Below are 25,004 nucleotides of genomic sequence, written 5' to 3'. Positions count from 1 at the left end.
ATAAGGTCTGTGTGCCTGTAACGTCTCAAAAATTTTGCTTTTTAAGAATTCTGACTGTTTTATTCACATTAGTTAGTTCTGCCTGCTGTTTGTAAGCAATTAGCAGATCACCAGTACCTAAAAAAACTCGCTTATGTAAGTCTGAGGATGTAGTGCAAAGCCAAATTTCAGTGGTTTTTTGGCAAACGTTTTAGGAATAGCTTTATTCAGGCCATCCAAGCAGTGGTGAATTTATTTATTTATGGCTGTCTGGAGTTTCCCAGCAGATGGGGCTCTTGCCCACGGTGCAGCCAGGCAAGCACCCTGCTGTGCAACTGCTGCATATCATTTTCTCTGTGAAGTTTTTGCACTTCAGATCCTTTCAGCAGGCAGGGTAACCTTAACTTGCCTGCATGTGTAACTTGTCCAGGAGCCAAAGCAAGGCTGAGTGTTTGGAGAAATCTCCTCTCCAACTTTCCATGCAGGAGGAATTCCTCCTTATGGGAAAGTATGGCTCTTAAATTTGTTTTTCCTTGGTGGTGTTCTCTGAAATGTTCTTGTCATTGGAATCCTGTAGATATCCTGACATTTGGGTCACTCCCTTTCCCACTGTGCTTAATTTGCAAAATGGAAGAGAGTTTTCCAGTGTTTCTGGACCTGATTAGGAAGACTTGTTTTCTCATCACATAGGGCAACTTACATGTTTCTGATGTGTATTCTTGCTTTCCTTCATTTTCAGCTTTCTCTCTCCCTGAATTTCCTGTGGCCTCACTGACATCTCTTCTAGGACGTGATTTAGAGCTATTTGCTCTGTGCATGTTCCCATAAATCACCACTGTCTAGATGGTAGTTTGCACTCCACGTAAGAAAAGAATTAAAACTGGTAGTAGTAGGGCTAAACTTACACATGCAAGTCTAATTTGAGACAGTAGATTCCAACTGTGTCCTGCCTAGCAGAGTTGGTACAGGCAAGGCATGAAGATAAAACTTAGTCTGGATGGCCTGGTAGAGACATTTTTACATCAAAACCCTTGTGGTTTGCTGAATCTTTGAATTGCCTGCATGTGTGCAGTGACCCTCTTGTCTAGGAGGGAGTGCTATCAGCAGCTAAGAAACATTCCTCGAGCTGGGCCCTCTAGGGGCCCTCATCTCCATCTCATCCCCATCTAGATGGGCTCTCATCTCCATCCAAATTTCATGTGAACGAGCTGGTAGAAGCCTAGTTTGCAGAGCAATAGCCTGGCCTGCGTTAGAGCAGAGTGTGGCTATCCCACAGCTCAGCCCTGGGAATCCACACAATCCCCGCTGCTTTCATGCTGGTGTGAGGAGGGATGAATGGTTGGCGCCTGGCCCAGGTGTATCTGGAGCAGTTACTGGCAGGTTTCTGAAAGCAGAGAGTTCCCCTACGTGTAGAAAATTCCTTTTCAACATCTTCAGCCTATTTTTTCTTTGTTACAGTTCTGCTTACAGACATTAATCTGGCCCTGTGTAATCATCTTTATGGGCTAGGCATATATAATTCCTACATGTCTTGTGTGCATGAGATTATATGTAAATCAAGGGCTCCCTTTTATGTGCACTTAATTTTCTCTGCATGTCAGTGTGGAGATTTTCAACCCTTTGTTCGTTCCTTCCCTCTTTTAATACAGGCTGTAAATTGTGGTGTGGGTTCAAAGCTAAGCTTTTAAACTATAATCTCCAGTGCCATCTTGGGACTTTTCCAGAGATGTGGCTTGCAGGGAGGGCTGCGCGTTCCCCACCCAGCCAGGAAAGTGAGGCCCTGTGGATCTGCTTCTAGTACTGGGCATGGGGCACCACCAGTCACTGTCTAACATTCTGTTTCTGTTTCAGTCTTTTGGTTGCTTCTGGTAAAAATACTTAATCCGTAAAACAAACAGTAGCAACACTGGAATTAGAGAGTGATGGGCTAAGGGGAAGTTCCTGGGCTGTTGCATTTGTAAAGAGGGGTTGTCCTTCATTAGCTGTGAGTTCTTTTGCCAAAAGCCAGCATTGCTTCTGCATGTCCTATGTTGGATAATAACAAAGCAGTAAGTCTTGCCTTTGGGTTGGTTGCTATTTTATTGGAAAAGTAGTTCTGTAAGTGAGAGAAGGCTTGGGTTTTGAGCCCGAAATGCTCAAGCTGCACCTGTAGCCCTGCTGTTTTATTGGCATACCTGCAAGGCAGAGGACCTCTTCATTTCAAAACTGAACTCACCCTGGAGAGACATTTCTTGCATTAAGAAATGAAGGAGAATATCAGTACACCTAAAGTTGGTTACACGTTTTTTGGCTTATCTAATAGTCTGTTCCTATTTCTCTGCTGTAGATTGCTTGCACAACTCTAGATGTGGATCTGGTATGCATAAATGTAACAGAAAAGCTGCCATTCTACTTCCGAAGGCCTCCTGTGAATATGGTAAATTTACATCTAAATTGTTTTCTTGCTGTTAAATTCTGTATTTAATGTCAGTCCGAGTTGAATTCCCTATCATTTCCCTCCCACCATTCCCATCCAAGTGGTTCTTTTATTTTCTTGCATAATGTATAGTGTTGTTTCAGATGTCCTTCACTTCAAGGCCTCCACTGCAGCATTTAATACACAGTGATGTATGTTCTTTCTCTTTCTCCTTCCTGTTGCCCACTTAAGAAGGCAGAAATGGTGTTCCCAAGGAATGGAAACAGAGCCTTAAGGCCACTGCTATGCGAAGCAGTGAGATGTGGTGTGATTGCTGACTAAGCTGCCTCCCAAGCCAGAAGTGGTACAGCTGTGTCAGAATAGATAAACAGCCCTGTGATTTAAAAGACAGGAGAATGTGAATGACAGTGTTAATTTGGGAGAAGGATGCCGTGCCAGTTATTTGGAGGACAACTGTATTGAATCCATACTTAGACAAAGGAATGTCTTGGCAAAAGAACCAAACGTGGAATTGCTAAATATCTGCTGTGGGACACAAGATGGCTATCGCATGGATCAAATATTTTGTTAATACAGTTCTGCCTGCTGTTGGTCGTTTGCCAGAAAGCTTCATCTGAACATGCTCTTAGGTGAACTAGTTTTTTCCTCTAAGTATATGTCAAGGTTCATTCCACATGGGCATTCTTGGCAGATGTCCTTAGCGCTTAAAAATTTAAATTTGGAATTGGCTAGAAATCATACTTCCTCCTCTACAGAAAGTTTGACCTAGAATAAAATTTAAAAATTAAGTAGAATTAATTCTGAAACAAAACAAACCAAAATTAATACTTTGGAATTTACTACAGACTGGGATTTTCAATGTTACGTTTGGAATAACAATTTTGTATGAAGTGTTGTTTGAAAGTACCCTAGCTACCTAAAACTCCCAGCAGCTGACCCAGGTGAAGAGCCCTGTGTTTGGAGACATTTTCCTTACCAGCTACTTCTCAGCTTCCACACTCCCAGCTTCAAGGCAGTCTGTCTGTCAGACTGGTTTTGTGCATCCTCAGGCAGTCAGGTTTGGTTGTTGTGGTGCCAGACAGACAGGTTGGCAGGCAGCTGAAGTGGTGGGGATGAGGTTAAAAATCTGCTTGGCTGGAGATTGGTGCATTGCCATCACCTGTTTTGGTTTTGATAAATTCAGGCTGCTTTTCTTGTTTTACACAGAGCTGGTCCAACATTTGCAAACACTTGGTGTGTACATAGCTTCTGCTGTGCTTGCATGCAGAGGTCATGCATGCATGGGAGCTGGATTAATTCCATCTGTATTCAGTTACTGGCCTTTCTTACAGTATTAGCATTGCAGCATTTTTTAATAATATGAGTATAAAGCATAGAGTAACATTTCAGGCAAATGTAGTATAGGTCAGGGAACAAAGAGCTCCTAGCTTTGAATTGTGTCTTTATTGCTAACTCACTGTGTCCTGTAGCAAATTCCTTAACCTTTCTCTGTGTGTTTGCAAAAACAAAAATACTAGGCTTTTGGTGAGGTGCTTTGACAGATAGCAAACAATTTTAAAGCAGCTTAAAATATATTGAGTATTACTATTTGGAACCTGTCCTGTGGCTCTCTGTTACTTAATATTGTCACAAATACCGAGTATGCTGTGAGATGGGAGAGAAGGGACCTCATCGCTGCTTTTATGCAAGGACAAATTCCTCATCTGCAAAACGTTGGTACTGTGGGAAGCGGTGGTCTTCCTCACAGTAGGCTGTGGGGCTCGAGGAGTAGAGTCCTCAATTTCAAGACTTCTTTCTGACCAGCAGTGGTTACCTGCTTCCTCAACTCTGTGATAGTGGAAAGCCAGTTATGACTAATGAGTGGCTGGTATTTCTTTGTTTGTTAAACCTCATTTATCTCTCATCCCAAGATTCAAGTACACATATCTGGTGTGCAGTGAAATCTTCCCCCCTACCCCTTTCACGCTATGCTATGTTCTTGCTGGAACAATTCTGCCTTAATTTTTTCATATATAACACAGTTAAACTGAGAATAAGCTACATCAATAATAGACAGCAGTTGTTAGATTGTTATGCTTCTCTCCTTTTGATTTTTGATCACTCTTTCATGTGAAGGCAATAGATCGAGGCATTTACTTTGAACTTCTTTACACGCCTGCCATCAAAGACTCCACAATGAGAAGATACACAATTTCAAATGCGATCAGCCTGATGCAGATCTGCAAAGGAAAGGTAAGCTCTCAAAGTGAAAGCAAGCTAATTAATTCAGTTCAAATTCTTCTGGAGTTGTACAGACTGAGCCATTTTAAATGAGTTTGATGCTGGGGTTTCTGAAGCTGTAACTGAATCTTTGCCTGCTAATACAAGGACACAATTATTCTAGCTCCAGATACTTCCAGCCATGCACCACTGCATGCTTTCTTCTTAAGTTGTCAAACTGTTAGATTCTTTTTTCAAAACAATCTATCTGGTATAATCGTATGCAATACCCAAAACAAAAGGAGGGGAAAGAAAGGTGCCAGAGATCTAAGGTTTGCACTAGAACTGAAATCCATGCATGTCTTTAAAAATCTCCATTTCATATTTCTGATGGACCAAAGGCTCTTTTTTTTTTTTTGATTGTTTACCTTGAATATGGGGGGGAGAAAATCATAAGGATGAAAGTAGAAATCTTGTTTTGTTAAACTTAGTAAATTCCAAGTGTACAAAACGGACCAAACAGCTAGCTGGCTGTCAGCCAGGGCTTTATTGCAGTCAGATCAACTGCATTCTTCCCTGCTACTGAAACCTAAGGAAGAAGTAACACTTGCAGCTGAGATGCCTGTAATTCATTGCTTTCATACCTTACCTCCTCCCAGGCTAAGCTGCCTGTCATGCTGGGTCCTCTCAGGCCGTGTTTCTTTTTTTTTTTTTTAACAGGGAAGCATATCGTAATACATATCCAAGTTAAAAGAGATTGTAGCTCCCACCACCCTTATTGGAAACAGCCTTTGCTGCACCGAGCTAGTCCAGAGAAGCCAAAATTGGCATTACCGTGCAGATCTAGTCTGAAGTGGGATATTCAGCTTGGAAGGCCAATTTAAAAGCAGATCTGTCATTACCTCAGTTCCCCTCAGGCATGGCATCCTATTTTATAGGACAGTAGAGTGGGTCAAACAGATTAATTCCCTTAGTGCTACAGAAGAAAGTGAGTGTTTGCATGGCCTTTCCTGAGACGTCCAGCTCTGGGAGTTAGTTGCATGAAATACTCACTTGGAGGTGAAGTACATAACACAATCCCCCTTTCCTTTGGGATTTCTTTTTGCCAGTGCTTCTCTCTTCTGTGCAGCTGAAGATGTGTTTCTCCTGTGGTTGTTGATTTGGAGAGCATCAGTTGAGTTGCATCACAGAACAAGTGAGATGTTTGGGCACTCAGTCTGTGCACAGTGCCCTTTCTTTCTGCGTCTGTCAATCTAGGGCATCATCTGTGCCTGAAAGGTAAATCAGGAGGAGCTGGGCATGACAAATTGTTGTTAGGCACTAGAAGATCTGGGAGAGGACTGCTAGCTTGTCCTTATTTTTTGCCTCCAGACTCAATACCTGGTGGTCCAGCAGAGATGGTTATTAGCCCTCACTGGCACTTTGTCTCCAGACTTTTTTTAACAAGGCGTGGGATGACTGGTCCACAGGCTGCTTGTGGCACGCAGCTCTCGCTTTCTGTAACCTATAGGTGCTGAACTTGTAGTAGCTCTTGGATCCTTTTGTTCCTCCTCCACTATAGTAGGGCAGAGAACCTTCCAGAAATTTAGTGGTGTCCTCAGAGCTGGTGTTGAGCAGAGCCCTTAAAACATGTTAAAATGTGCAGACATTGAGGGAGGGACTCGCCTGCCTTGCCCGGCAGAAGGTGTGCATAGCCACAATCCCTCACCTCCCATGTTTTGGTAACTGAGTGTGGGTACTGTGCCTGAAGCAGCGTACTGAACAGCTGCTGTCTCCTTTACCTGGGGAGATGTTTTGCCTTTGAGTTCTTTCCTTTAGCCCTTCCCTTGGATTTGCCTTTGCCTGCCTCTTTCACTTGCTAGCAGTGCTATTCTTGTCTGCTCTTGTCTCCTTCTCCCATCTTACCCATCCCCTACCTGGAAGCCAGTTGCCTTTGAACCAGGCGGAGCGTATCTCCGATTCACAGCAGTGAACCGCGATCCCGTGCTGGTTCAAGATGGCTTGCACAGCTGCTCTGGGAGCTTCGCTGGGCCTGGGAGACAGGCGCTGGTTGCTAGAGGTCAGAGCAGGAGACTTGACTTTTCCCAGCAAACTCTTGCAGTTGGCACTGCTGAAGCTCAAAAGCACCCTTGGGATCCATAATGCAGTCATTTAAAGGTGAATTATGCAGAAAGAAATGTCCTGGGCTCCATCATGATGTGTGCTGTTAAGTCATTTTGTACGTACTGCTTCTGCTTCTGGCTTTTATGCTAAGGCGAGTTGTCTGTCCCATCCTTTCCTCCTTGACATACGAGGCAACCTTGGGCACAGTGTGAACATGCAGTTGTTTCCATGCAAATAGCTCTTTCACATGTTTAGTGCACAGAGCATTTTCTTCCAGTGTCTGCCTGCCTCCCCTTTGTGCTGGGGAGGTGGCAGGACAAGCAAAGCAGCGCAGTGAAGGGATCAAAAACCCCACCTGGTAACCGGAGGTGGTGTGATGTGTTGGTGGTACTGACGTCAGAGAGGGAAAGTCTTCCGCTGCCTCAGTACAATTCTCATTCCCGCCCACTCAAGCAGGAATTCCCAAAGCCTTTTACTCAGTATAGTAAAAAGTGCGAGGAATTCTTTGCTGCTGCAGTTTCCACCTGTGCAAAACAGTCTCCCCCTGAGTGAGCATCCTTGGAGGATTAACATCAGAAGAGTGCTGTCAGCTGAGCTGTGGTGTCTGCCAGCCCCCGAGCAGTCACGTACCTGTTCTGTAGAAACCCTTTGGGAGAGAAGGCAGAAGGATGTCTCGCTGCCTGGTGATTTTCATGGGGGTGCCAGCGTTGAGGGAAACGACCGTATGGCATGAATTGGCAGCCACTGCCTAGCTGCAGGCAGGTTTCCCTTACCAGTGTGAGTTTGGTAAAGGCCAACATGAATACTAAGGTGAGGGTTGAGCTGTACCACAACACAGAGAGCAGGCTGAAAATTCAGGACCACCAAGCTGTCTAAAGACACTATATGTAAGCTGCTTCTGGGGGATCCTGGACTCCTATTCTACATCCATTTCTCTTACAGCTCAGGCCAAGTTGTCATTTTTGTGGGGCCTCTTTCAGCTAGTGTCATTAAAGGGGACACTTCTTTACACAGTGGTGCAACTCTGTATTCCTTCTTTACCCTTAAGATCCCTTTAAAGTCTGCTATGAGAGAAACAGGTTGATAGGTGCTTGCTTAATGCCATCACTGACATACTGCTTAGCCTGTTCCTCTAAAAGGTGTGGCGCTTATTCAGCTCACATCTGTCTGGGAGAGCTTTGTAACTGCAAGGGAGGGCTTCAACCTGTGCCCCTGTCTCTGTAGGGGACAGGGAAATAACCTGCATTTATTCATCTCCCCAAATGAAGATCTACATCCTGTTAAGAGTTCGCTTCATCTGAGGGCATCAGATACTCTGATGGTTAATTGGGCTCTGAGCCTGAACTTAGCTAATGCTCATAAAGTCTTTGCTGCTTGCTGATTTTATTTTTTTTTTGTTCCATTTCTTAATGCTGTCTGACAGATGAACGTTTGTTCTCTTTTGTTTTCCAGAACATTGTTATATCTAGTGCAGCTGAAAGGGTAAGTCCTAGATTTTTGTTGAAGTCAGAACAATTTGAGGATTTATCTGTGGCTGAAAATACCTTTTTAATTATATATTAAACATGCGACAATTGTAATTTTAAATATGATAGCCATCGTGTGAGGTTTTTTAATCCATTTGTTTTACCAAAGAATTGCATTGTGGGGTTTGGGTGGGTTTTTTTTGTTTGGTTGGGTGGGGTTGGTTTTTTTGCTGCTGTAGTATTTTCCATGACAGTTTTGTCACAGATGGGGACTGTTTTCCAAAATAGTAGTATTTGCTTGATTTCCTGATGCATCTTCAGCAGCTTGCTATTATGTAGCATTTAATCTTGCCTCCCTGATTGCCCGGTCCTGCCTGCTCACACTGTCGGCCTGGGAGAGAATGCCTGCACGTATTCAACCTTCTTTGTTTTGTTTTAGCCTCTGGAACTACGAGGTCCTTACGACGTGGCTAATCTGTATCCTTTTTCTAAGTCGAAGACAGCAATTAATAGTAACATGTGAAAGTTCGAAGTGTTTTTTTAATACTTCCATCCTTTACGCTCCTTGAACATTACACAGTGATGCTTGTTGGTGACTAATTCAGTGAATCAGGGCTCTGAGTGGGTGTGGAAGGAACAACAGATCTTGGTCATGGGGTGGCACAAGCAGTCACTGGAAATAGTAATGTCTGTGTTCAGTTACAGGTATGTTTTGTTGTGATATGCATTGATATTGTGTGGATGTAAGTGGAGAAATAGATAAAAACCTTAAAAATCTGTGGACACTCTGAACCAAACCAGAAATTATTACTTCAGATCTCCAAGGTGCCACATCTTTGGTAGAAGAAGCTATAAAATCATATTTATGTCAAGAAAGAAAACGTTCCTATCTGAGTGCTGGTTACTTCTGTTCTGGATTTTCCAGTCCTTAGTTACATATGTGCTGTTAAATAAGTGGTTGTGTTCTAGAAACCAAGGAGAGTGTCTTTTCTCCTCTTCTTTTAGGAATTCAGATGCATTTTTACTACTCCCTCCTCCCCACCCCACAAGCATGTATCTGGACTGTCCCTCGAAGGGAGGAGCATGCTCTGAGTCGTGAGAACCGTGTAGGAGGGTGTGCAGCCTGGAAGGATTTTATGCACAATCTTTCCTTCCCTCTTAAAAAGAGCAGTCAGGCTCAGCCCAAATTAACATACCTAATCCGGTGACATCCCTGCTCAAGGTGGCTGGAAACTTTTCAGCATAATGCTTTTGTATCAGACAGTGACCTTTCCCCAAAACTGAAATTTTCAACGGGGTCATTTTTTTACATGATTATGCATATAAAATTGTTCCTGTGTTGACAGACTCTTATTTTCAAAATTACAGCTTCATGTCTGGAAAAAAGCAACGTTGCCAGGAGCTTTCCAGGAGGGCTGCTGGGGAACTGCAGCCAGGAGAATTGGGTGCCTCTGGGTAACCTTATGCAAAATGTCACTTTGAGTTACAGCTCTGCTAATTCCCAGTTATTTGTAGAGTAAGCAAACCTATCATGCAGACAGACTTCCCTATTCTGTTCGTTCCTTTCTGTGTGTTTTGATCCTGAACAAAGGTGACAGAGGTTTGCTGTTTGGCCTGTCGGAAAGCGAAGCCAAGGCAGCCGTGTCTACCAACTGCAGAGCCGCCATGCTTCATGGAGGTAAGCAAGAAGTACGCACAAACTCATCTAAGTAACGCTTGCATCTGTTAAACTAAGTTCATGCTAATGCATATTTCCCAAAAGGTCCAGGACCTTACAGAGTAAATCAGCTTGGGATTTTAGCTTCCTTGTCTGGTGCATGAAAAGGACCTTGTGCAGCAAGGGTGTTTTATTTTCCCCTGTTGCCATGTTAGCAAATCAGTGGCTGAGCTGATGGTGCCATCTGTACTGGAGTACTTGTTTAACCACATTAACAAGTCATAAACTGTTTAGCCAAAACACAGTTCTGCCTGTTGTGCTTTGTAGTGAAACTCTCCCTTGTTTTTGGAAGGGTTGAACGCCGGTCTTGGTGACACCAGCAGAAACTATGTTACTGACTTCGAGAAAACTGGGATATGTGTGTTTTGCATTTCCCCTCTTGCAGCATGAATGCAGAAGCAACCTTTGCCGTGTCCCTTTCTGATCCTTCATTATGTGGTCTATTTCTGACTCTCTCTTCAGCATGGACCATTTCAAACTTGATGCAAAATCAAATACCCTGAGTGCTTGCTGCGTAGAAAAAAATGTTTCATATAGTATACGATGGCTTGAAGTGTTTTGGTGAAACAAAACTTGCTTCCTTATGTTCTTAGCAGAGGCAGCTCACAGTAGTTCTCTTCTACTTGCTCATTTTTAATATTAAGAAAGTAGGGATCTGTCTTGTGGCCCCCCGCACTGGAAATCGAAAGGTCTCCGGTTGTATTTTGTGTACTGGTTGTCAGTGCAGCAGAGATGCTGCAGTTTGTGTTCCAGCGATCACTGTAGCACCAGTTTCTCCATCCCTACCCTCCCTTTCACATGCTTATTTATTGGTTCTTAGTGTTTCTTGATTTTCGTTGTTTGTTCTGATGGCAGTTTAACTTTGTGACTCAGTAGTCACATCTAGCTCTTAATTTCTGCCTCTGTCAAGGTTTGTTGGGTAGGTATGATTTCTAGTCACCTTCCCAACAACTTGAGTTGCTCTAAGTTTGAAACGCACAGTAGGATTTGGTTTGCATCTCTTGTTTCAGTAGAGGTAGGGCTTGAACCTGCTGTAATTCACAGCAGGTAGCTTTGATCCCTTAGAGATGGTGTTTCTGTGAACAGGGTCCTCCTCCGGCCTGCTGCTCATCTACATGAAGACAGTGTGTTGGAAGAATTTTTGTCAAGTTTATGTGGAATTTCTCAAGACCATCATCTATCTTACCTGTGAAATTAAATAGCAGATGTCATTTCCCTGTCCGCCAAAGAATACTAATCCAGAATAAGTTGATGTATTTTGGCAAGGTTCTTGCAGAGCCTCCTTGCTAACAGAGTATTTGTAGGGAATCTCTTCTAATTCAAATTTTGCAGAGAAGCCTCCCACTAGTAGTTCTGAAATTGGTTTGGGCTCACTAGGCTGTTTGGCAAACATATGAGGAGTTCGATAACATCACATGGTAGTATTTTATGGTAATGCTGAAGCTTCTGAAAATAAAATATTCTTGAATACCATGAAGTCACTTATTTGGTGTCTATAGGGGAGCCTCTGCCAGTATAGCTGTGCCAGCATAGCCTGTTTAAGAATTCTGGGCTATGTGAATACATTTTTAATATTTTTTTAAGAACAGTATGTTTTGCTCAGAAATGCAGAAATGCTTTTGCCAATGCTTCAAGAATGTGTCCTTCTGTGACTGTTGAACTGATTAAGCCTAGTTTCCTATGGTTTTGTGTCTGCAGCCCCTCAACCCCTGCAGAACTCAGTTTTCCCTTAGGTTTCCTGTAATTCTATACCTACTATCGGATTTCCCCCTTCAGTTTCCCCACCCCATAAGGCAGTGTATCCACAACTCCTGCCCGTGCAGGTGGTTTACCTGCTGTGTGTGCTGACTGGCTGTCTCTTAAGCATGTTGAACTGCGCTTTGGGGCACGGGCACCTGAAATAAGCAGGCATTAAATGCATTAGTGTAATTTTATTTGAGGTACTACAGCTTCTGCTTGTATATTCCAGAAACTCGGAAGAGTGCCTGTGGGGTAGTGTACACAGTGAAGAAGCCTCGCAAGGTTGAGGAGGAAGAAACAACACTGCCTGCGTGCAAGAAAGCTAAGACTCAAGCTTGAGAACTGAACCAATTGTTAACAGGGGCCTCCATCCCATCTCTACCCAGTGTTGAGTCTTCCCTAATCGTCCAGCTAGCCCAGTTTCTCCTTTATTACTTTATTTAGCCTGGAGAATTATTCTTCTGGTGTTCAAGTGAGGAAGGCTGTGGGAATGATTCTGCTGAATGGTAGTTCACCATATCTGAAAGGTCATGCTGGACTTCCGGTCAAGGTCAGGAGACCATCTCTCCACCCTGCCTTAGGTCTTCTGGAGTCAGTGCAAACTCAACACAACGTTTCTAACATACAGAAGTTTTCAGTTGTACAAGTGCATTCCTTTTTTATTAAAAATGTTTCTAAGAACGCAAAGTCTAGCTCTTATGATTTCTCAAGTTTTAAACACATCTCTGTACTAAACCTTACAACTGCAAGCCAGTAGATGAAGTCTACTTTCAATGGTCTGTGAAGAGTAATGGTGCAGTGAAAAGAAAATGATGCTTCCCATTCTGTTTTGTGATCAATGGTTGTAAAGAAGATTCCCAGCATCTGTCACTTACTAGGAGATACCTTGGATTTGTGTTACAGTAGGACTGACTGACCTGACCTGCTAGACGCACATCCCAAAGGCCATCCCTGTCCTGCAGCTTTTAAAACCAAACAGTAACATGAGATGGTTACCACAGACAGGAAGGAAGAGCCCAAGGTTACACAGAATGTGTGTTCAGCATGGTGTGCTGCAGTTGCAGTGTAACAGCTGTCTTGCCTTGGCCTCAGCAGTCTCCACGTCACATCATTTTTACTGCATCATTTCCTTCTTTATGTCCTGGTCTGGCAGTGTTGCCTATGAGAGTGTGCATTTTGCCGCCTCCTGCCTTTCCGTTTTCCTCCCTGTTAATGCCTCAGTAAACCTAATCTGGCTGCCAAAAAAGCAATCATGACAGATTTATAATCAGCAGAGCATTTTCAGAGCTCTTCCAAATGTTGACTGAAGTTTTTCTTTTGATTAAACCAATATAAAAATTATGTAAGCTGCTGTACTCAAGATACTCTTGAGCCAGCTTTACTGTGAATATTCCAGTTCCCTATTTGCATTGACAACAAATTGATAAGTGGAAGTTATAGCACCTGAACTATTGCAGAAATCTTGCAGTGGGTCTTCTCTGAGCTCTTAGTAACCAGACTGAGCAGAATGGATGAAATTCTCAGTAGACTGAGTTCTGTATAATGCTGGTGTAAGTCACAACAGCTATTGCTTCATTCAACAAATAATGAAATATTTTTCATTTATGTTATTATTTTACTTGTTGACTTTGATTTGAGTGTTTTATTATAGCTATTGGGATTTAATATATATATACACGCACACAGTTTTTTGTCATTTATGGACTGATGTCCAAAATGATGCTCTACTGAGAGAAGCAGCAGGTGTTTGTCTGGTGCTATTTTTTGAATGACACATTCTTTTTCCTCGGGTGGAGAATAACCTACCTTGAGTTGTTTAGTAACTAGCATATGGAAAGAGGCTTTTGAATGTTAAAGACCCTACTTGCTACTTGTTCGACATGATTTTTAAAATTTACAGTCTGCATCTTTGCCCTTTAAGGAGATACAGTGCTTCAGGAACCAATAGAAAAGTTTCTTCTCCCTCAGTTTCCTGCAGCATGTTGTTCTGGCTGCTTTGGTGCCTGAACGATGGAACTGTTTCTCGGTTAGGGTGATAAACAGACTGAGTTAGCCAGCACTGATGTCATTTCTATTTCCTGCAAGGCATGCTCCCAGTGTCCGGGTAATTGTGCAGAAACAAGTAGTGGCTTGCAGAGAAGGGCAGCGAGCGGAGGTGTGCCATAATTTTTACGGAGAAGGGTGTGTTCACAAATAAAGCCTATGGCTGGCAAGGTGACACTCGTGAGTTACGGTGCTTCTGTGAGAAAAGCCTCATCTGTCTAAAGCTGTTGGCCTCCATCTAGGATAGCTGGCTGCAGACAGAATAGGTGTTTCTTCTGCTTGCTCCTCTGTGGGGTTTCTGTAAATTCACTTAGTCTCCAAAATTGGCACTCCAGTAGCAACTATTCATCGCTGCTCGTTCCTGACCCCACTTCATTGCCCAGGAGATTGCTTTGGCCAGCCTGTAAAGCCTGTTGGCTAGAGGCCAACTGGCGTGGGTTAGTGAAGGTGTGTGGGAGCCTGTGGTGTATTTTGCTGGGAGGCTGTGCTGTGGGACATTAGGATATTAACTGAATGCAGCCTGTAACGTCCCCGTGAAATTGGACATTGATGCTGCTGTCGGCAGTTAAGATTGTTCTGCTTCTGCTAAAGCGAAGGGAGAGGTGCCTGCCTTTCCTAGCAGGACTCGGCATCTCCCTTGGCTTGGATAGCTGAGGCTGTCTCATGCGCTCCACATAGTAAGTACTGACTGGCTGAGAAACTGGGATTTAAAATCAATCTCAGTAATAAAACTGTAACTTTGATTTACCAGCTACTCAAATACTGTCTTTTTGCTTTTGTGTATGTGTTTCCATTTAACAAAATAAGTAAGAGATGACATTTATCTACCAGCGGCAGGGAGGTAGCTTAAGGGCTCGCTGCTCCAGGCGGCTGAGACTCTTTTGAGTTTTAAAGAATTTTACAGAGGCCCAGATGTGAACTTTCTTTAAAGAGAGACGGCATTACCCTGTGCATGCTCACCACTTCATAATCCACTCCAGCAAATAAAAAGAACCACTCTGTTTATTTAATCTGAAACAGATCAGTACAAAATGTACAGAAAAAGCAGTACAAATTTACAAATATACATAATCTGGTTTTGCATTCTTCAATCGTCTGACTTCGTAGTAGTCTAGCTTAAAAAAAAATTCACATTCTTGATACTGTCTTCTCTCACCTTCATAACATTGCATCTCAATCCCACAGCCCAAACGGTTACATGGTGGTTGGAGCTCTGTCCTCGAGTTCTTTATCCACCATGATTGCCAAACCCTGCGTAAACCCCATTACTCAACTGCTTCTTTAAATCCACTTGGCACCTCAGTACACCTTCTTCCCTTGCTCTTCCACATATCACCACTCGCTTAATGTATTATTTTAATAGTGAGAATTTGGCAGAGACAAGGCAACAGTTGCGAGTATTTGCTATTTAGAGCTATTGGAAGGCTTGAGGGAAGTTGCTAATGAAATTGGAAATACTGCCACCTAAGACAAAAGGATTTATGTTGCTGGCAAAGATTGCATTAGGATGTAAAGCTCTATTAAAAAAAGCTGCGATAACATTGAAAATAATTTAAAATGACCTTTTAAATAAATAAATAATAAATAGTAATAAATAAAGCCATTTGAAAAGCAGTGGAATTTTAACACTCAACCTGCCTTTAAAAATAATTTATCTGTCTGCGTGTTTGTTTTGCAGTGTTCAGTGCAGGTACTTCAAATAATCCAGTACCATAAATATTTTCAATAAAAATACTATATTCAGGGCTATTTCCCTCCAGGTTCATATGAAGCGTTTAAAAGCAGCAAAAAGAGGGCAGTCTGGTTTCTCCCTTCAGCGCTTGCCTAGATGGACGCTCTTATAGGAATTGTCTTTCAGGCTGTTGAAGATCTCTTTGGTGCCGTTCTGCCACTGAAGAACAAGATCCATAGGGGTTTTCCCTTGCTGGTTAAAAAAGCAGAGGAAAGAAGATTTAATCTCAGCCAGTGAATACGGAGTCCTTCGTTCTTCCCTGAATGTTTGCACAGTGCATTTGTCCGATGTGAGACCCTTCTGCACGCACAAGGTCAGACTTACTCTTGTCCCCCTGAGATCAGAGTCCTTGTGCTCTACGGAGCAGTCCCTTGCTGCTCAGGCTCACGACGAAATCTCCCTGCGCTTCAGTGGGTCGAAGCCATATTAGCAAATACCGTGACTGGCAGAGCACGCAGGTGTTTCTTTTGATCTCATTTAAACTGATTAGAAATACATTTAGATGAAACCTCAATAAGCCACTCTTGTATTTAATTGAGAATTCAGAGAAGAGTTTATACTGGTTTAATTAGGTTATGAACCACATCTAAATTAAACAGGAGCAACTCCTGTGTGCAGACAAAGCCTGAGAGAGCAGGTCTTTGACCTTTGGGGCTGTACCTTTCATCGTTTCCGTACCCTGATGAGGGATAATGACGAGTGCGGGCAGAGTAGGGAGTGCGAAGTGCTGCAGTGACTAGTTTTTTCCTTGCCCTCTTAAATTCTGATTGATTGCCCATCATAAGCATTGACTGGCATTGGTAAAACTCACTGTCCGTCCCACCGCTGCTTGGTTTGGGTTCAGGGGAGAGGAGGCTGTGATACGCTGTATTTTAACAACTGGTCGCAGAGCTCCAGCAACGCATCTGCTGCTGCTGCGGTGGCTGAGAGCAAGAAGTCAGGTGCGGGGCTTCTAAATTGAAGCTCTGCTGAGCCACGGGGATTTGTTGCCCAACGGTCAGGTTAACAGCCAGTCGTCCAGGCAGAGCGCTTGGGCTCGCCGTTGGCTCTGCACTTAACAGAAAGGAACTTTCTCTGACAAGCCAAGATGTTCTTTCTTGTCTGAGTGGAAGCCCAGGAGCTGGGCGGAGAGCGTCTCTATCTGTACATCTTTTCAATACAAGCTACGTGTAATTAACTTACAGAAAGATGTGATGTTTTAAGCTGCAGCTCATGAGTTCTGGTTTTAGAGGAAGTACTGGTTTTTCCTCTTTTTTCTGACCTCCCCCAAGTTATCCTTTCCCTATGTCAGCTCTGCTTTAATTAACTCTGAAATGATCTAATTAAGTTTGTCTCTTCTGGCCTTGAAACCTATGAAACTGCTCTGAAGGCAAACTTATTCTAAAGCCGTTTGAATTACTGCATTTTTTTGCTGGTACTTACGCAGTTCTTTATAGTTAGATCTGCTCCGTACGTCTGTCTCCTTCCTAGAGGCAAGAGACACGGACCACGGCATCAGTCCCCCGGGTCCAGCACTGCAGTGCGGCCCCAGCCTCATCGCCGGGGATTTTTACAGGCGTGGAATTATCGATGCGGACAGCAGCTTGATGCTACCTGAGAGCCGATGGGTAAGAAGCTGTTGGTACTTACTCTGTCCCTGGCATTGAGATCTGCTTCACAGGCGATGAGGTGCTCCCCACAGTCGTACTGACCCGTTCGCACGGCCACGTGCAATGGGGTGCTGAGCAGCTGTGAGGGGGGAGGAGGAAGCGGTCAGTGGCACAGAACACGTAAAGACCGCTTTGAGAACGGCCGCCAAAAATTAGCTACCTGGAGTAAGGGTCAGCTTTTCATCTGCAGTTTCAGAAGCTGCAGAGTCCCAGAAGCACGTACCTTGTCTCTTGCGTTTCTGTTTATCCCTTTGTCCAGTAAGAATTTCAGAACATCCAGGTTCCCCCCCCGGCATGCCCAGTGCAGGGCTGTAGATTCAAGCTGCAGCAGGAAAAACAAATGGAAAGTAATTTAATTCATCGTTCTGTTTTTAAAAAAAAATTAAACCATTTGGATCAAATTTCTAAATTAATCCAAAATAATTTTTGCGCAATTTTATCTAAAGCACTTCATTGTGAACACTGAGTTGTTTCTAGTAACAGCTTTCCTTATTTTGCCCTAATTTCTTTAGTACTGTGAGTTTCTCACTCTTCACACTTGCTGCATATTGCTCTTAAAGACAGAGATCTTGGCACCGCTGCTGTGAGAGAAGATGTGTGTTGTCTGTTCTGTGAACTTAGCCAGGTACATGGCTGGTATGTGCTAGTTAATATTCTTTACTTGATGCCTTTTGGGTTCTAAAATGCATAGTAAAAGAAGCTCAAGGGAAAGAATAGTTCTTTTAAAAAAACAAACCCAAACTTATGCAGGTCGGCAAAGTGTATTAGAACCCTTTTCCTCTAGGATTCGGTTTCTCTGCCCTCAGCTCTGCTGGGAGGGGTGGAACGTCCCTTGAAGGTCTCTCTCTCTGCCTGCCTTCCTCCTGTTTCCTACGCTACCCATGAGCACTGCTGGGTTAAGCGAGGGGGAGCAAGGCTGGCTGCTTCCCGCTGTTCAGCAAAGGGATGAAGAACTGGGAGCGGAGAAGCAAAAAAACAGCTGCAGAAAGCGTTGATACTGGGCTGCCCTCGTGGCTGGCATTCGAGGGGAGCCGGGGGTCTCTCCCGAGCGCAGCCTTGAAATCACGGTGGAGAATGTAATGTGTTGCGCAGAGCCCTGGGCACACGCGTGGGACGGCGGTATCCCACCACCTGCTCGCAGGGTGAAGCGGTAGCCTGACCTCAGCCATCTCACCCTACGTGAGGCTCTGCTGTTTGTGGCATTCTGCTGGCCAGCGGGCTCCTCTGCTGCCCATGTTTTCCAGCTACCGCTTTGGCAAGGGGAGGCACACACCCCCCTGAAACCCCTTCTCAATAGTGTGATTTTAAGGATAAAGTTGCGAGACACTGTAAAGCCTTTTAATGCTCCTCTTCTATAAGAAGCACTTCTATAGGTGCTTCTCTGGGCACTTATAAACCAATGAGCATTTTTTTTAAAGGAGTGTGAGTTGATGCACATACCATGTCTTTCTGTTCAAGCTGGGCTCCAGCTTCCACCAATTTTTTCACCACCTCTAGATGTCCTTCAGAGCATGCCCTGTGCAATGCAGTGCGTTTGTACTGGCAATTAAAACAGTGCAAAGTCAGATATTATGTATGGCACAAAAAGATATCTTTAAATCTTTTCTCCCCGCCTCCATAGGATGATGGCAAATACATACATTCTGCTGATTCATTTTCAAGATCTAATACTTTTGAGACCTGAAATCTGCTAAATTTTAATAGGGTCCTGACAGCTAAGAGCTGCCTACCCAGCATTTTAAAGGGTGTGAGAAAAATCTGCAGTGTGGCATTCAAATTTAAAATGATGCCTGTTGAGTTGCCCCATCCAACACGCTACGCTGCATTTTGCAAATGCAGCTTATGCATTATGGAGTACGAGGGCAGGCAGCATCGCCGCCTTCGTCGTTCTGCAGACAAATTTCTTGTCTGTTCATCTGCAGTGCTGGAAGACCACCTGTTACAGAAAATCAGGGTCTCCTAGGCACCAACAGCTTGCTTTCAAATGTAAAGATTCTTTTGAGGTAATATTACTTTGAAGGGTCACAGTGACCCCTTTACCACTAGAAAACTTGATATACCAAACTCCCAACATTTACTTACTTTCCCCCCACCCTTTTTTCTCCTCAGAAGTGTGGAAGCTACAAAACCTAGTGGTAAAAGTTATTTTTGCTCTGTAATAACCTCTCTTCTGTAGCAGGCTTTGCAGTAAGAAGGAAGATTGTACCTCATCACAGACATTTGGATCCCCTTTGTCTGACAGGTATTTTTCAATTACTGGCAACTTATTCTCCAGTGCAGCTCTAAAGAACGTGGGTACATCCACTGGTCCTGTCTGATGGAAAGAAATATACAGGGCATAAACGTGTGTGGCGCAAAGCCCCATCAATTCTTCCCCAGAAGAAGGTACTTTGAAATAACTTACAATAACTTCTGGTTCAGGTTCCTTTATAACGGGCGCTTTCACTTTCTTGCATTTTTTCTTCTTCTTCAGCTGAATAATTTTTTCAAGATCCTCCAAGTTTTCAAGTTTTGACCTCTGCTCTAATTTCTTCTTCTTCAGCTGAAACAAATCAGGGATGGCCACAAGCTGAGCTGAGTGTGACCACCCCTCCCTTCAGAGTGGCAGGACAGCGTGTGCCACAGCTGAGTTCAGTTAAGACTGGATGAACTTTGAAAAAAGTTGTCTTTTTTTTTTTTACAGCTCGGGCTAGTTGACCATTAGCAAAGTTACTAAGCACGTGAGAAATTCTACGTCATCTATAGTTTTTTATACACCATTGGACCTCTTCCTAGATGCTGCTTTGGGCATATGTTGTGGGATATAGAGCGTGAATTTTTGGTCTGTATTAGGCCAGGAGTCAGAGCAGCACTGCAGTCCCTTCTGGCCCAACAATTTAAGGAACCTCATGTGCAGCTTATCAGAGCAGGAAAGCCCCTGCAGTTTTAGCTGACTTCCACCAAGCGCTTTTTCTTCAACCACTTTTATGACACAGCCCCTGTTTTATTGTAACTTAATCCTCTTTGATGAAAAATATACCCTTAAGTGAAGAGTAAGGTTTATACCAATCTTAGCATTTCAGTTAGCAAGTGTAACATTTTGGTAAACTACAAAGAATGTCCCCAGTATCCTTGAAAGAGCAGTTCAATAAATATTTAAGACTTCTTCAAGCCTGCTTGTAAAAAGCATCCCTGCATGAAGGCAGTATGGGGCACTGCTAACATCAAGGGCAAATGTGTTGCCTGAGCTGAGGGCCAAGATCCCAGGAACCATGAGTGCCCCTGACTTCAGAAGGGGAATTCGCAAACAAGGGGTAACTCAGGGTGAATACAGATGACAGAATCTGTCCCATGGTATCATTAAGAGTAAATACATCAGTGAGACCCTATCCCATGGTATACATTTTTTTCAACTGAGTTCTTATTCAAGTTATTTTCACCTCTTCTTTCTATTGATCTCTACATTTAGAGTTTGATGTGTAGATCATTGACTTAATGGAAAATAATTATGTTGGCTGAGTGGACTGCGGATCAACTGGAAACCCAAAAAGTTGTGAGGACCCAGTTTTGGAGGAACTCAAAAAAAAGCTGTAGCAAGTAATGATCTCTGTGTTGAAGGTGAAGGTCAATAGTGTTTATTTTAATATTCCTGAGGCTGACTTTCCCACCCTTCTTTTTTCAGAACAAAGTCTTACGCTCCCTGCTAGTTAAACTTTTTCATTCCCAAATCACTTTAAATTTTAGGCCAGTTGGTTGTTTATTCACCAAAGAATTTATGATGTTACAGCTGCTGTATTTTGAGGGGAAAAAAATCATCGGTTCTTAGGGATATAGGGAGAATTGTCATGCTCCAGGAATACAAAATGGTACTTTTCTGTAGACCAGTATCACTTTCATTTGTAATTATTTTTCCCAAATGTGCTATTAAGCATAATGCAGTGTTTTCATAAAAAGAACATTTTCATGGTAGGTAAGGCTTCTGGCTTCAGAAATGCATTCTTACATCTTTCTTGGGTTAGTTATTTTTGGTGGCAGTCCGTAGGTGTGCAAGCTGAAGGTGTCTTACTGGCTATGCTTGCCCCCCCCGTTACTGACAGCTAGCGGCAGGTGACTCTGGGCGAGAGGAGCCCCCAGGATTTCGGTCAGACATTATAGGGGGAGTATTGGGTTCTGCTTCACAGCGTTACTGCCTGCATCCATAGGCCACAGGAGCCAGCAGATGTCCGTGGCCTTCAATGGACTTCAGACCAACCTCCTTTGGTGGTGATCTCCCAAGGGTTGATCTAGCTCACCATGTACATATTTCTAACTTAGAAAGAGGGAAAACTTCAAGGGCTGCAGCAGAAAACGCACAGGGGATGATAAAAAGCCAAGCACAAAACCCAAGAGCCTACCTCTGCTTCTAGTTTTTTCTCCTTCTCATAAGCCAGATCACCTCGGGTCAGTGAGTGTTCAGAGACTGTCTTCAGGTCCTCTTGCTTCTCTAATCTTACAGCAGCTTCATACTCTCCATTTTTGAAGTCCTCAGGGAGGAAGCTGCCAGTCTCTTTATCGTCAGCTTTCTTCCCTGTCACCTGTAAAAGCAAACGTGATCTAATATAAGCAGCAGTTTCATGACTGCAGTAGCTGCCCCCTGGGAACATAGATTACCTGGAGGCTAATTACATGTCACTCCTGTCCTGCTCTAGAAGAGTGTGACAGACAGAGTGCAGACCTCATTCAGCCCGTGCCCGGATTGACTGTGCACGCGAATGGCTCGAGCTGTCTCGCTTGTAGGTACATCTCCCACAGCCACACAGCGGTCCCCCCTCGCCATCTTCAGGGATTGGGTCAAGATCATGAGACCACCTCACAGTCTGACTCCCTGCTTGGCTGGGGCCGAGGTGCTGCTGGACTGACAAAAGCCAGTGAGTGGGGAAGAGTATCTTTTTTTGGTTCTTTGTTCACTCGCCAGCACGTGTCAGAGTCTTCAGAAGGCTGTAAAAGGCTGTGGTGGAAAGCGGCACCCCGACCAGCCACCAGCACCCTGCGAGTGCTGAGCAGGGGGACAGAGCAGGTAGAGTGGGAGGAGGGCTTTTCTCCCTCGGGACCTTACAGTTTCATTGAAATGCATCCAAATGCAGTTAAATCGGGTTGCTGAGTAATTTCAAGGCTGGTTTTACCCATCACTGTCCGTACCAAAGTCCCCATTTATAGCACTCAGCAAAACAGCAGAAGGTAGTTCCTGCGCAGAAGCTCTGTGATGCTGTGCAGCAGCACAGCTTTCAACAGCGTTCGGAAATACTTCTGATGCTCAATTAAGTGTGTACGAAGAGATAACTTGTTAAACTTAGTAGAGGCTGTTGTGTATTTTGAGAGTGGTTCAGTAAATTCCTGTGTCCTAGACTGCCTTCCATTCAATCACCCTGTAAAATTGTCTTTGTTATGGAGTTTAACACTAGAGAGACTGCCAGGGCCTTGCCAAATAATTTAAGACAGCATTAACTAGTTAGGCTGTGTGGCCGTTGTATCTTAACATAGCCATCAGGGGAAAAAAGTGGTTTCTGTATGATATTCCAATGTTTTACTGAATCATTCCTGTTTTCTCAGTTTGTTGATCAAAATAGGCATTCTTAGTCCGCACACTACAGTGGAATCTCCCATTACTTGTGGTCTAGTTTAGACATTAGTTTTCAAAGACTTCTTATGCCATGAACAGCAGTGAGTGTAGGAACTATTAGTTTATTATTAGAAAATAATACTTATTAATAAACTGTTATTTTAGATTTGGAAAATACTTTGGTTTCTCTGCATTGGTACCTCCTCCCAGTCCTTTACTGGATTGGAATTACTCAGTGTGATCATAAACTTAATAGCTTCTAAAAAAATAAAAATGAAACTCAAGGTCAAAGGAAAATACATAGGTAAATTTTGGTCAGTCTGTTCTTCCTGGTGAGCTATGTTCTGATGCAAAACCCTAACAGCTGTGTAGTTGTATCAGTGGTGAGCCCCCTTCCCAAGGAAACGTTAAAGTGAGAATACAGTAGGATAACCTATAGCATGTCGAGGTTTTGCACCTGGAGCACAGCAGTGCTGGTAACCTGCAAGATCACCTCAATGGTCCCCAAAGGTTGTCTCTTTTTGCCTGGTATAATGACAGTCTAGGAAGAAAAGTAATTATGAATAAATGAAAGGAGGTTGTACCTACCAGGTCTTCTACTTTCATCACCATCATATTTGCCAGCGTTTGAAGGTTGTACTCCTGTATGGCTGAAAGTCCCAAGCGCTCAAGCCGGCTCTGCAGGGACCACCACGCCAGCTTTGCTTATATATCTTTGGGAGAACGGCGCTTGAATGAGATAATCTTCCAACCTGGGAATCCAAGTATGCCCCTCGGGCTTGCCAGCTGAGAGGTAGGCTCGCGCTCATTCCAGACATGTTAACGAGCCAGATCTGGTGTCGAGGCAGGGAGGGGGGCGTCAGTTGGGCGAGGAAGGGTGAGCCTCACAGTCTGACCACACCGAGTATGTGAATCGGAATGAAATGTGACCTCATCATTCCTTTGGCAATGACTGCACGGCTCAGCAATGCAAGTCATTCTGCGTTCCCAGTGCCCACTAGGACAGCTGTCTGTTGATATAGCATTATAACTTCATCTTCTTTTTTTTTTTTTTAATTTTTTTTTTAAAACTGACAGTCAGATGACTGTAAGACACTGCAAAGGGTAAGTGGCTTACGTACAATACTTGTAGTAATATCTTCCTGATAAGTGGATTATGACCCCTTAAGTCTCGGAAAGCCATTCTTTTCATTGCTATTTATTCTTGGGTGATAAACAGTTTTAGGGGAAAGGATTTTTCTCATCATGATGGCAGTCTTCTATATTTGTTGGAAGGAATTCTCTGAAGGGATTACTAAGCCAGAATGATGTCTCTGGTGCTAAAAGGGCCTATGACGTGATAAGTTACAATCAGTGTAAGATCTCAGAACAGCAAACTTTGCATTTTTCTGGGACTTTGTCAGTGATCATAAGCAGAATAATAAATTAGGTCCTATTATGCCGAGAAAAGGTAAAACTAATACTGTTTTCTCGGGCAAGATTTTCCTTTTGCGTGTGAGAGAATAGGGGCACAGAAGTGATTTTTTCATTTTTGGAGATACAATGTGATACAGACAAACATACACAGATGATGTGCGTGTTTTGGGGAAAAGGAGTTATTGAGTCCTTTGGAAAAGCTTTTCTTGTGCCGTGAATCGGAGTAGCCTGAAAGCAGGAGAATGCATACCAGCAGAAGGCAATTTTATAAAAGGAAGATGTACTAATATTTGCGTTCAAAGAGTGTGGATAAATGCCAAGAAAAATCAGTTCTGCCATTCTGCAATGCTTGGAGCTCCTGTCTAGTGAGGTATAAGCCTGGCTGTAGGCACCCAGGTCACCTGGCTGAAATGAATACAACTGCTCAGGTGCTTCAAGTACGACATGTACACAAGTGCTTCACCAAATCAAGACCCAACTATCTTGGGTGTTGTTTATATCATTAGCATCATTAGCATGCTGCATTCCTGACACTGACCTTTCAAGGTGTCTCTCCTCTGAACTATCTCCCAGTAATCTGAGCACATCCAAACTTGTCTTCTAGTGCCCATCATACCTATGCCCTCCCTTTCCCTGAAATGAAGCTGGATATCAGGTGGTTCCTTTACTACTCAGAATATATATGACATTAGAGGATGAGCCCCAGAACTAAAATAGAGTATGTGGCAGCAAGAAAACCTTTCAGAACATTTTTTTCCAAACCTAAGTACAGCCAGGATATCATTCCCCCGGAGTGGTATGTCCTGAATCACACTGCCAGGCTTTTTTTCCACAGCAGTTTTGCACTCCGGCTCTATGTCTCTATGATAAGAGGCACCTTGGTTTGGCTTTTTCTTGTTTACAAATGTGCTGTAAAGGCTTATCTCGGTCTGTTTTGTTCCGTGACGCTTATTTGGGAGATTGTCT

General features: G+C 43.5%; 2 protein-coding genes across 2 annotated transcripts in view; one reads left to right on the top strand and one right to left on the bottom strand.

Annotated features, from left to right (window-relative positions):
* Positions 1–12,274, top strand: part of RPP30 (ribonuclease P/MRP 30kDa subunit) — a 24,202-nt gene extending 11,928 nt beyond the window's left edge. Inside the window, exons 7-12 of the mRNA XM_009888803.1 lie at positions 2,306–2,395; positions 4,511–4,627; positions 8,150–8,179; positions 8,603–8,640; positions 9,762–9,841; positions 11,850–12,274. Coding sequence (XP_009887105.1) covers positions 2,306–2,395; positions 4,511–4,627; positions 8,150–8,179; positions 8,603–8,640; positions 9,762–9,841; positions 11,850–11,959 — 465 coding nt within the window. The 3' untranslated portion in view covers positions 11,960–12,274. The remainder of the gene's footprint in view (positions 1–2,305; positions 2,396–4,510; positions 4,628–8,149; positions 8,180–8,602; positions 8,641–9,761; positions 9,842–11,849) is intronic.
* Positions 12,275–15,476: 3,202 nt separating this feature from the next.
* Positions 15,477–23,237, bottom strand: ANKRD1 (ankyrin repeat domain 1 (cardiac muscle)). The gene is made up of 9 exons (XM_009888802.1): positions 23,211–23,237; positions 21,418–21,597; positions 19,449–19,586; positions 19,251–19,358; positions 18,485–18,583; positions 17,268–17,366; positions 16,986–17,123; positions 16,818–16,850; positions 15,477–15,587 (listed from the first exon to the last, which is right to left on the bottom strand). The coding sequence occupies exons 1-9, from the start codon at positions 23,235–23,237 to the stop codon at positions 15,477–15,479; spliced, it is 933 nt and encodes a 310-aa protein (XP_009887104.1).
* Between the last annotated feature and the right edge of the window lie 1,767 nt (positions 23,238–25,004).

This window comes from Charadrius vociferus, unplaced genomic scaffold (assembly GCF_000708025.1).
Source record: "Charadrius vociferus isolate BGI_N301 unplaced genomic scaffold, ASM70802v2 scaffold436, whole genome shotgun sequence".
In the NCBI taxonomy this organism is placed as follows: domain Eukaryota; kingdom Metazoa; phylum Chordata; class Aves; order Charadriiformes; family Charadriidae; genus Charadrius; species Charadrius vociferus.
Note: the sequence above shows the minus strand (reverse complement) of the source record. Positions and strands in the feature narration are given on the sequence as shown.

Bases quoted from the DNA above. Each gene is read 5' to 3' on its own strand.
- ANKRD1 (XM_009888802.1), bottom strand. From the start codon at position 23,237: ATGATGGTGATGAAAGTAGAAGACCTG. The intron at 21,598-23,210 runs GTAGGTACAACC...TTGCTTTTACAG, and splicing joins TGATGAAAGTAGAAGACCTG to GTGACAGGGAAGAAAGCTGA. The intron at 19,359-19,448 runs GTAAGTTATTTC...TCTTTCCATCAG, and splicing joins AACCTGAACCAGAAGTTATT to ACAGGACCAGTGGATGTACC.